The sequence below is a fragment of the Leuciscus leuciscus genome, assembly GCF_965113295.1.
Source record: "Leuciscus leuciscus genome assembly, chromosome: 1".
NCBI lineage: Eukaryota > Metazoa > Chordata > Actinopteri > Cypriniformes > Leuciscidae > Leuciscus > Leuciscus leuciscus.
The window spans coordinates 54,506,690-54,518,866 of NC_138725.1; the positions used below are offsets into that span (position 1 = coordinate 54,506,690).

The 12,177-nt window shown below is 38.7% G+C and overlaps 1 protein-coding gene across 1 annotated transcript in view; it reads right to left on the reverse strand.

Annotated features, from left to right (window-relative positions):
* The window catches only part of cacna1ia (calcium voltage-gated channel subunit alpha1 Ia), a 274,744-nt gene that overhangs the window by 101,282 nt on the left and 161,285 nt on the right, over positions 1-12,177 (reverse strand). Inside the window, exon 5 of the mRNA XM_082142182.1 lies at positions 8,052-8,185. Coding sequence (XP_081998308.1) covers positions 8,052-8,185 — 134 coding nt within the window. The remainder of the gene's footprint in view (positions 1-8,051; positions 8,186-12,177) is intronic.

The following is a 12,177-nucleotide window of genomic DNA, read 5'->3' on the forward strand; positions in this document are numbered from 1 at the left end:
TCAAAGGCATCATGATGCCTACAGGATGTCGTCAACAGAGGGACATGAGAGAACTGAACAAGCTACACTTGGACAAATTAACCACCACAGACACATGCAAATTGACACACACACATAAACCATAGAAAGAGATGAGCTTATCAATATCCTTTCCACATGTAGGGATTAAACCTGCAGGAGGCCTTTCTGCATCAAACATTCTTATAGAAGCAGTCCCTCCTATGCAGACACACACTCACCCAAAGGCAAATGTGCTAATATTTTGTATAGTTTGCATTAAATAAAACCCATAGCAGGGTATAAAACCAATAAATGCTGACTAGTTTTAATTTCGTGGACGAAATCTGACACACAAAAAAAAACGTTCCACGCCAATAAGGTCATTAAACGGTAACTGACTATATCAACATGCAATATCGTAGTAAAAAAAAAAAAAACTTTAACAAAATCTCTTATTTTTGTTGAAAAAAAGGGAGACAAAATATTACAGACCCCTGTACAAGCCTCTGCTATGGGCTTTCATGTTTGCGGTTGCCAGATGTCAAGAGTTTAAATCCCCAATCAGAGCTTTTCTGTTAAAAGGATACATTTTCTGCCGGTGTTTTAGCCTACATAGTTGTAAGAATTGATTTTCCTGCTAAGACAAAAGCTGAGATAAAACTCACCCTACAATAAAGCAATAAAACGCACCCTGGACAGAAGATTGCAAAGAAAGAGCACAGGACATTGTCTTGCCCAAACTTATCTCCTTGTTTATACATGCATCCCCCTCTCCCTCCTCAAGTCACTGACTAAAAGTTCACTGAGATTGTCTATACATCACATATGATGTATCTTGTGAATCTATTGTTTTTCCTTTTCATGTTTCTCAGTGCGATTGGCAAAATGGTCTTAATTTCATTGCGGTCATTGGAATTATGAGAAAGATTGAAAACTTAGGAGAATTCTGTTCTCCTCTTTGGGTGGTGTATCTTCAAGATCTCCCCTCTCCCCCAAAACCAGGTGTTACCCCCCGGGGTACATGTATTCACCCAAAACAACTCTAAAAAATATTTTTATAAGCCTTTTGTTCTGGTCTGGTTATATAATGGGAAGTGGCAGAGCAGTCTTTGGGAACCTGTAACCAGGAAAAAACCCATACAGTGCTGTGTCAGTGTCTTGCCGAGGCTTACACTCAGAACACAATGACACACCACTGCGTGTCTCTGTCAGGAATGCATTTCTTACACTTGGAGTAATATTTGAGCAAGTTATGTCATATATTTATTATTTCTGAATTGGCTTTTAATCATTTACTTGTGTAATTGATAACATTTTTACCTGACAAATAAAATGTTATTTTGATTTAGTCTGAACTCTCCTGAAATCATTTTGACCAGTAGATTATGAGGAGGCTGGTGCTACCGCAGATCTGTGTCCAGGATAGGTCAAACTAAAGGCGCATATATGAACAGAGCAGTAAGCACGTCATTTGAAGACCTTTTGATTTCTGTCTATCACTGACTTGGCAAGTTGTACGGAAGTGGCTAAATAAACTACACTTTTTTGTATGAGTGAGCAGTAGGCAACCAACTAAAGAGGTATTAGCAAACCCTGCACCCTCTGACCAAGATCAGACTGGCAAGACTGTGTCCGTGAGATCCACGTAAACCCGGAGCGTGTGACTCTGGGCGGCATCGGGTCCCTTAATGAATGAATAATTGAAAGTATGGGATACTCAGAAAATAATGTATTATTATTAATGATTATTTATGAGATATTTATGATTATTTTCTAATAAGAAACACGATCTAAACTTGATTATCATTTGAAATTGGAGTCAGATTAAGCATAGAGCTGACGTAATATTGAAACTAAATTCTAATAAATTAAGTGAACTTCACTGGAGCGCGGAAAAGACATACACGCATTATACCTTCGCCCACACTGTTGGATTCCTTTCGTTGGGCCAATGGGTGGTCTTTACATAGTCTTTACAATCTGGCAACCATATATAGGGGAGCGCGGGGCACAACCTAACGCGGGGCTAGTTGTAACACGCTTGTTTTAAATACTTCCGCACATGCATGGATGACGAAACTTTGTGTATTTACTAGTTGCCATATCAACACTATATAGAAAAAAAAATTCCGCCAAAATTATTATTTTTTTGGAAGATATCCATAGACATTTATTAAACCATAGCAAAAGTACATTTCTTACTTAAGTTAATTTTTCATCTCTATTTTTTGTGTTTATTTAAAATAAGACAAATCTGATATTATTTTAATCTCCAAGATGTTATTTGAGATAGTTCTTTAATGCTTCGCTAACTAGCAGAAGACACTAGAAGGGTTTAAACCCCAGTTGTGCAGGCAGGGCATGTTGTAACACTGCGTTACAATGTGCCCCTATTAGAAATATGCTATTATATTCTATACTTTTATTAATTTTATTGGGAAAACGTGAGAAAAAGGTGAATAAAGACTGAGAGTCAATGTTCAGAAATGACTAATTATTTATTTGTTTTGAACTATGTTGTATAGCTGTGTTTTCATGTGTTCGTAGTCAAAACTCAAAAATGTGTTTATATTTAATTATTAAAAATTGCCATTATTTTATATGAAAAAGTTTTTGAATTGTATTTTATTTAGAAAATATTTTAGTTTGTTTTGTATATATTTTTTATTAGATCAGATAACATTTTAAGCTGTCATATGTTATGTTACAATGTGCCCCACACATGTTACAATGTACCCCACCTATGGGGCATGTTGTCACATTTCACTTCCATTCTTTCGGGGTATGTCAAGAAAAAAGTATATACTGTATTAATAAAACAAAACCACATAATTGTACTAGACATGTGGGAAATTAATGTGGGAAAAAATAAATACTCTGAACCATAAGTAGATTTACACAAACTGAGAAAGTCAAAAAGCGTTAGGTTGTGCCCCGCTCTCCCCTACGTGCTCTCTCAACACTGCGGAAGCAGCACCAATAGCCGTGTTTCCACTTTTGGGAGAGAAGAGAGCGTGCTAGTGTGTGACAGGGCCAGTTGCGTTTCCACTGTCACTTCCAGGGCTTGAGGAGTGGTCCTGAACAAAGGTGGAGTTTACCTGAGTTAGGCTGGACTCACATATCGCGTCTTTTGCGCGCTCAAGTTCATTATTTCAAATGTAGGCGCGCGGTATGCGCGCTCATAAAGGAAGCGACGCGGTCGCGGTGCGACGTGCTCATTTTTTCCATGCGCGTCCGCGCCACATCGAGATAAAAACATCTCAACTTTTCAGAATGTCGCAAGCGCACCGTAGGTCACGTGACAAGAACCTAACACTGTAAACTGCTGCACTAGTTACTAAAAAATATTTTTACTAAAAATATTAATGCTCACAACTGATTCATTGTTAAATCCATCATTGTTTATACAGAATTGTTCTATATTATATATATAAATGTGTACGTGTTTGCTATTTGTCTAACCTCAGACAAATGCAGAGCCGTTGCGCAGGAGAGATGGTTTCACGGCAAAAGCTCTGTTTACTGATGCTTGGGCCAACTTTTCTTAAAATATAATCAAATTGGTCCTGGTCCACTCTGAAATAGGCTTTGAACCGTTCATTGTCCAGGCGGAGCTCCTGGATCAGCTGGTGAAATTCCCCATGTTTTTTGCGTTGTTGGAGTATCGGGTGCACCCACACACTGCAGCGTTTTTTACTTTTCTTAGAAAATAAATCTTGTAACAGAGTTACAGCAAGGGTTTTTCTGTGGTGGAAATCCATTTCTGAAATTTCCTTGCTGTAACGGAGAGCGCAGCTGATGGTTGCTTAGCAACGATAGACGCCTCCGGAGCGCAACCGCGTCCTAGCGCTTTTGAAAAAGGAGAATGCGACGCGCCTAGCGTTTTCTACGCGTTTTTAGGCGCGATATGTGAGTCCAGCCTTAGGAGACAGTCAACATAGCTGCTTATTTCCCATGTCATTATATAAGGCTACCAGCTAACGTCAACATTTAAGACATTTTAATCAATTTTCAACTCAAAACTCACTTTCAGACACCAGCGAGTGTTTGAAATAACTTTCTTGTGATTCGATGGGGATTCTGATCATCGTAGGCAGTGATCGTCTACGTGAGGCAGAATTAAATATTTATATACTGTACAATGCTAAAGGCTACTTCTAAACACTGCGATAATAAATACACATAATGTTTATGGAAAATACCAGAAACTGCTTGAAGAACGTAGACAAATCTTATATGATTATAATCGTATATTTATTTGGTTTAATGTTTTAGCTGTTTCTTCCCTGTGCCTTTGTTCATACTGGAATAATGCTTCCGTATATGTCGTAAAAAAAAAAACATGAACTAGTTTTTGCATTAGTTAAAGGTATAGCGGAGGATGTTTTACTTCCTGGTGGGTAGTCTAAACTATTGGTCCTCCTAATTGTCAATCATTCTGGTGAATCAATCAAACTTTTCAAAAAGTGGAGAGGGCGGGTCTTATCTAAAATTTGGAAAGATCCTCCGCTATACCTTTAACTCGTATAACTAATAACTCCTGTTTTCTTCTCATGAGCGCCCTCTGTTGCTCTGGCTGAAAGGGTAACAGTCTAGTGAGATTGGAGAGATCACTCAAACCTGATGAAATCATTGCGTTTATAATTTTGAGCAAAACAATCATTATCAGTTTAACTATTATGCAGCATGACGAAAGTGTTTTCATTGACTAAAACTAGACTAAAATGCCCAGACATTTAGTCGACTAAAACTTGACTAAAAAAAACAGGACAATGTTGACTAAATATAAACTAAAAAGTACATTTGACAGAGGACTAAGACTAAATGAATAAATAGCTGACAAAATTAAAAAAATAATACTAGAGATGACATGGATGGATGGATGGATATACAAACAAATGTACAGACAGAGGAATAGACAGACAGAAAGTCTTTACTAACGTAATAAATATAGTCATTACTATATCTCAGGTCCCTCAGGTGGGTCTAGTATAACTTCAACAGAATAATTGAATAACAAATCAACCAAGCTGTGCCAAGCAGTGAGGGAATGTGCCAAAGTAAAGGAGGTAGGGACAAATTTAAGAAAGAAAAAAAGTCACAGCATACGTGAGGTATTGTGAGGAGAGACATAAATAAACAGAGGCAAATCCTGAACAGAGGTTCAGAAGGGAGAGAGAGAGAGAGAGAAAGAGAGAGAGAGAGAGAGAGAGAGAGAGAGAGAGAGAGAGAGAGAGAGACATCTTGGATGTTTCAGTGCACATCAATCAGAGTGTGTGTCTGTGAGAGTAATTAGCTACCTGCCGACGGGCAGCCTCTCTCTAATTGTTCACTACTTTGCTGCAGCCTCTTTTTCCTGTTCTCCCTTCATCTCCCTCACTTTCATGTACCGTCAGTCTACTAGTGTTAATGTGTGGGGTGTACATATATGTGTGTGTGTGTGTGTGTGTGTGTGTGTGTGTGTGGTTGTGTACTTTTGTGTGGATTTTGTGAAATGAGACTGCAAAAATGATGATTCTTCTGTGGGTGTGGGGATGGAAGAGAGAAAAAGACAGAGAGAGAGAGAGAGAGAGAGAGAGAGAGAGAGTGACTAAAAAAAGGCAGTACGGCAATCTGAGCCGAGGCTGTGTGTGAGAGAGAAAGAGAGGGAGGGGAAAATGGGGAGAAAGAGGCATGTAATCTGGGTGTGTAGTTAGAGATAGCCTCACTGACTTCACCCACAACACAACAGAAGGATTAGCCAAGAGTCGGCTAGAAAATATCACACAAACACACAGACAACCCACCACACAGAAAACACACACAGGAGAGGACTTGACGTAACAGGGCTTCTAATCCAGTGTTTACCAACCAGGTGTAAGTACCTCAGGGGGTACTTAGAAACATTTCGATTTTACTTGGTTAAACAAGTCTTCGTCGCCTGGAAGTCACAGGTTCTCATTAAAATGTGCACTAATGGTGTTGTATTTGCTCGTGGGTGATATTTCATACTTGTTGAGCTCTGGTGCTTTTTTAAATTTCACCATTCAAAAAGTACAAATGATTTTACGTTAGTTAAATGTCCCATCAGGATTTCATTTTTAAATACACATCCCTCTAGCGCGTTTACATAGAAAAGTAGCGCATTGGAATAGAAAAAAAACGCATTCTGTGTGAACGGCCCCTAATGTCTGTTATTAGGCAAGGCCACATTAATGCCCATCATGTTCTAATGAGTCTAATCTTTCAATCAGCGAATCCTGCCAAACCTGAGAGCAGCCTAGGGGTAGGGCTGCTCACTGATACAAACCCTGTACTACCCTATTGTACTTAAAAACACACTTAAATGTGCAACCAAATTAACATGCAAAAGTAGAGAAGAAAAGCTTAATGTGCTCTATGAAGAGAAATAAATATTGTTATGGGATGCATTGCTCATAAGATAGTATATAATAAAAACTTAACAACCTGTATAACATTATGGCTGTGTTCCAATTTTTTCAGCTTCTTAGCCTATGAGTGTTTGTTTCCTGTGAGTTAGTGTGAATAGTCTGCCAGAGAGAGAGACTTTGTGTGTATATAACAAATTACAACAAGTTTATCTAGCTCTAGCAGGTCTGTCCTGCTGATCCAATGCTTCTCCTTTCTGTTTTGATGTCCTCCTCAGAGAAATATCCAGAAAAGTTTGGTAAATTAATACTCTCATAGCAGTTTTCACTTCTCTTTTTGGCACTGAAATTTTTGATTTTGAAAACAGCATCAAAACAACACATAGGGCCCTATTTTAACGATCTGAAACGCAAGTGTCAAGCGCAAAGTGCAAGTAACTTTGTGGGCGGGTCTCGGCGCTGTTGCTATTTTCCCGGCGGGATAAATGACTCTTGCGCCAGGCGCAAATCTAAAATGGGTTGGTCTGAAGTAGCTTCATTATTCATAGGTGTGGTTTGGGCGTAACGTGAAATAAACCAATCAGAGCGTCATCTCACATTCCCTTTAAGATCAGACTCGCTTTTTCCATAGCGGATTGCTATTGTAACGGCGGATTTGCCAGGCACGCGCCAGGAGCGGTTCACAGCCAAGGAGAGCAACGCTCTCGTCACGGCCGTAAAAGAGAGAAGTTACATTGAAATGGAGAAACCCACCCAAATTAACTTAAACAGGCGTATATGATAATTTGGGTAAATGTGTAAGCTAGATGTATGCTTTTATAATAAATTGTCTATCTATCTATCTATCTATCTATCTATCTATCTATCTATCTATCTATCTATCTATCTATCTATCTATCTATCTATCTATCTATCTATCTATCTATCGTAATAATGTATGATTTGCAAAAATGAAAACTGTTGCTTCTGTGTAGATGAGAGAATCAAAGTGTATGCGCGTTGTGCACACGCTACATTGATTATGGCCAAGCATGCGCCCTTAAAATAGCATATGAATAACATGCACAACGCGCCACTGACTTTAAACAATTTTTTCCTGGTCAGAGGCGCAATTGTTTTCTAAACCTGCAAAATAGCATGAAGGAACGTTTGCGCAGGAACACGCCTCCTCTTTGCGCTGAACCGCCCCCGGGAGCGCAAGTGTATTTCCTAACTTACCGACGTGCTTCTGTGGAGGGAAAAGCCCGCTTTGCGCGGGTGCAAAATAGGAATGATACATGCGTCGGTGTACAAAGTCACTTGCGCTGGGTGCAAGATAGGGCCCATAGGATGCTTATACACAACATAAGTGAGATCTGAAGGACTGCAGCTGAAGGGTTTGGCCTGGACATACGTACAACAGAACAAATGAAAAGCCCATCAAGGGCATTCTGGAGGTAAACATGAAGTACAAGTCTCTAAGAGATGAACTTCACAATATAAACATTTCATCATATTCTACATGAGCCATTTTCTCATAACAACTGAATTTAAATTTTCAATAATACAGTTCACAGAATGCAGACGTCTCTACTTAGAAAAAATAAACCCACCCACTATATAGGGTCACTATAGCCCGGTTCACCTGCAGCTACAATGAATGGTATGTCAGGGAAGGTTGAAAGAAAACACAAGTGCCCTTACCCTGCCATGACGATGAAAAAGTCTAGTCTGTTCCAAGTATCGCCAAGATAACAGCGATGGCCAAAGATCCCCAGAGCCACCATCTTCACCACCATCTCCAGTGCAAAGAAAATGTAGATAAATGCATCAAAAGCCTAAAAGACAGAGAGAGATCAATAAAGACACTTGTATAACAGTGTATGTTTTGACAGGGAAAATCAAAATCTAGAGTATTGTGGCTTTGAGTCCTTATTTAGCTATCATTATATAGTGTATTCCCAAAAGTTGACAATCACTGCATAGATTTGTCCAATTAGATGCTCTCTAGAATGAGAATGTGCATCCCCAATACCACCAATTTTCAATTTGTAAATGAAATCAATTCTTAATGATGAAAAATAACAAATAATAATTTAAATAAAAAAAGAACTAAGAATTTTGTTTTGCTTTGTCCAGCAAAGATGACGAAAAACTTTTTGTGTGTGTAAAACAGATCCAGCATTAGATTAGTTATTAGAATTGCAAAGTCAACCTTGGCAACTGGAAAGAAATTGGTAGCTTTACAATTGGCCATTGCCATGACTTTCAGAGCATGTTTTTTCCATCAGCTGTGCATCAGAATCATCAAGCAGCAGACACAATGTGAGGATATATTGTTTCCACCAATTGTGATTCCTATTGTAAATGAGTGACGGCTAGTGTTTTTCAGGAGAGAGGAAACTCAGAAAGCCACTGTTTGACAAATAGAACGATATAGATAGAATGAGAGAATGATAGATGGAAAAAGAGAACAATAGACAGAAAGAAAGATAGACAAGACAGGAGAACAGATTTTATTAATTTATGCAACGATAGATAGATAGATAGGCCAAATTTTTTGTTTAAGCAAATTTGGTTTTAGTTTATTTGCTCTATAACAGGAAAACTTGCCTTAAAATAAATAAATAAAAACATCTTTAGTCTTTTGAAATTAGAGACAACTAGGGCTGCCCCTTAATGAAGAAGAGGCTTAAGCCAGGTGCACACTGTCTGAGACAAATTTAGCTAATCCTAAAAGATTCCTCTGATCCTAGACTAAAATCTGAAGTCTTTGATTATTAGTTTGACTTGTTCAACGAAAGCCGGTTAATGACCGTTACGATAAAATTTTTGAAGATTTGTCAGAAGATTTGACTCTCAGTCCCTGCAGTGACTTCTCCTATGACGACCATCAAATTGTCTTCGTTTTTCAAGACTAAATTAACGTTAGAGATTTCTTTGTAGCCACCATTTCAATCCAGCGTGAAATGCAGCTCACTGTCACTGATTGATGATGTAAAAGTCCGAACAAGTTTTCTTACGTGCATCCGTTTTTAACACGCCTTGACTGTCGTATAGTCTGACATTAATGACAACTGAGATCTTACAGTGTGACATGGCTTTACAGCAATGATCATGTTCGTACAGTCTGACAAGCAACAATCGTAAAGGACTATTATAAATCAGTGTGCACTTGGCATTAGTCGAACAAAAATTAGTCAAAAAAAACAAAAAACTTGTGGTCGTGTTAGACAGATCATTAACGGTAATTTACTGTAATTACCGTTAATGATCTGTCTCTCACGGCCACAAGGTGTTTTTTTTCTTTGACTAATTTTTGTGCAGGAAAACATCGACCTCAATATGGCTTATCATTTGAAACATGTAAGTAGTAGCAACTTTAGATGGCTTCTGGCTTTAACGTTAACCTATATAAATGTGAGCTATTATTAGGTGCATATCAAATATTCAATATAGCAAACAAATATTCTTAGATTATGTTATGAAACGTATCAGCATCGTAAACTTCATCACTGCAGCCAAAAACACAGAAAACACTAGTTTATCCATAAATTATTAAAATGTTCAGACAGTCTCCATGCTGTTTTTTCAAGCATTCATAATCATTACTTTTGCCGGTGGACTGTGGCAAGCTTTATGTGTGCGCTTGAGTGCTGATTAGGCTATGCATAGGCAATTAAAGGCTCATTATTATGATTTGGCTAATTAATATACACATGCAATTAGTCAACTAATCGCTTAAATTAACGACTAATAGTCGACTAGAAAAATCTTTAGTCGAGGGCAGCACTAGAGACAACCACTGTATTTTAATCATGATCCAATGAGAAGTTGTTTTATATTTGAATTAGATTGCATAATTTCAAGACAAATACAGAATGGTCTGACTTTAGCTGTGTGAAATTATGTAACATAAGACACACCTGGACAAAACAAAAACAGACAGACTGAATGAAAATGCAAATTTTGCTCTAGGAAGGACATGGTGACTGAAATACTTAGCTATGTGTTGCACAGCAAACATTTTCTAAAACAATGTCTGACTGCCAATAAGAGCTAATCCTGAGAGAAGTCAAAAGCTGAATGAGCCTGAAACAAAAGGTCCCTCAAGAACCCTTGTGTAAATGAACAATTGATTATGAAGTCCAGTCAACGCTCAGCCTGTTCAGCCTCACTTCACCTGACCCTGGACGACCCACCACAGATCTCATTTCCCAACCGACACTGAGATGACTGACGATCAGAGCAGATGATCAGCTTGACAGAAATTGTTTCTTTCATAAACAATTGAGTTGCGCGAGTACACAGACTTTAAGAGGGCTGTTAATTAGCTCCTTACAAACACTCCGACGTGTGATTGTCGCCGTCAAAGCCACGCTGCTTTCTCATTACGACACCACAGATAGCAGGGATTTCAATGACTGATTACACAGACCAGTCAGGCGCAATCAACCTCATCAATGGCTTTTTTTCTTCTTACGTTGGTCACTCATTTAGTTTTTAAGTTCGACTCTGCAGGGACAATTATAAAGATGTGAGAAGTGTAATTTTCTTGTGCTCTTAGTCACTTTGCAAGTCCAGTTGCCAAGTAGAGCTGATACAGGTTTTGTTTTACACTGCAGTGTGTGTATGTGCGATACAGGGAGGAGGCTATTGTACAGCGATGCCAATTTGGATGGCAGCCCGCACGAGAAACGGAGAGTTTGAAACCGGCCGGTGCATGCGAGCAAAACAGCACTGGTTTAAGATCCCCTGTGGGACCAGAGGACGCAAACATCCTGGCGCCAAGAGGATGCTTCCTCTAAAGCTACCTTCTTCCACACGCCATACATGACATATGGCTCTCTATACGAGTCCGTACACACACAGCAAGCAGGAGAGAGACAGACTCTCGTTCCTGCCCACACAGTTTTCATTTCAACCCCGTCTTTTTGTTTTGTAGTCAATCCAAAAAGCTAATGTGAGAAATATCGCATTGCAGACCTTCATTTGCATTTCTCTCTTCAAAACTCTTTTTACACAATGAAAGTACAGCTTTAAACAGCGAGAGCTCACTGAAGGCCTGTCAGCCATCTTGGTTGATAAAATATTGAGTCATGGCTCTCGCTCCATTTCAGCTGCACCTCTGAGAAGGTAAAGCTGCTGTCTGATGCCTCTGGCCTGCCTTAACGTATGCAACTTTCACAGGTAATCCAGAGATGTAAGGTAAGCCATCAGCACAGTCAGCATTATCTCTTAATTGGGCAATGCACTGTAGGAAGTTATTGAGAAATGCAATAAAACTCATTCGAATTGGTGGAAAGCCAAGTAATTAGGAATGATATAGTTATCGAGACATAACTTTTCTTCTTTCAGACTAAAGGCCTATAAGATAACTTACAACGCTTTGCCTATATTGTTTCATCCTTATAAAACTTATAGGGGATAGCTCACCCAAAAAAGAAAAATACTCACTCTCATGTTTTTCAGCAGAAAGGATGAACATATTTGACAAATGTCTCAGTGTTTTTTTTTCTGTTTGGACCCCAATGGCCGTCTTTGGCCAAAACATTAAAATATATTTTACAGAAGAAAGAAAGTCATTCAGGTTTGAAATTACATGAATGTGCATACATAATGACAGAATTAATTTTTTTGGGTGAACTATGCCCTTTAAGTGGTAAGCTTTTGCATCAAATCAAATTGGTCTGTGCTTTGATTATTGTAAACACAAGGCTTATGAATGTACTGTTGCTAAACGTCTGAGGGTGTTGCACATACAGAGGCTGTAGTGTAGACAGAAGTCAAAATCACCAACCTACAACCATCCCTTATGATGAGCCTGAGA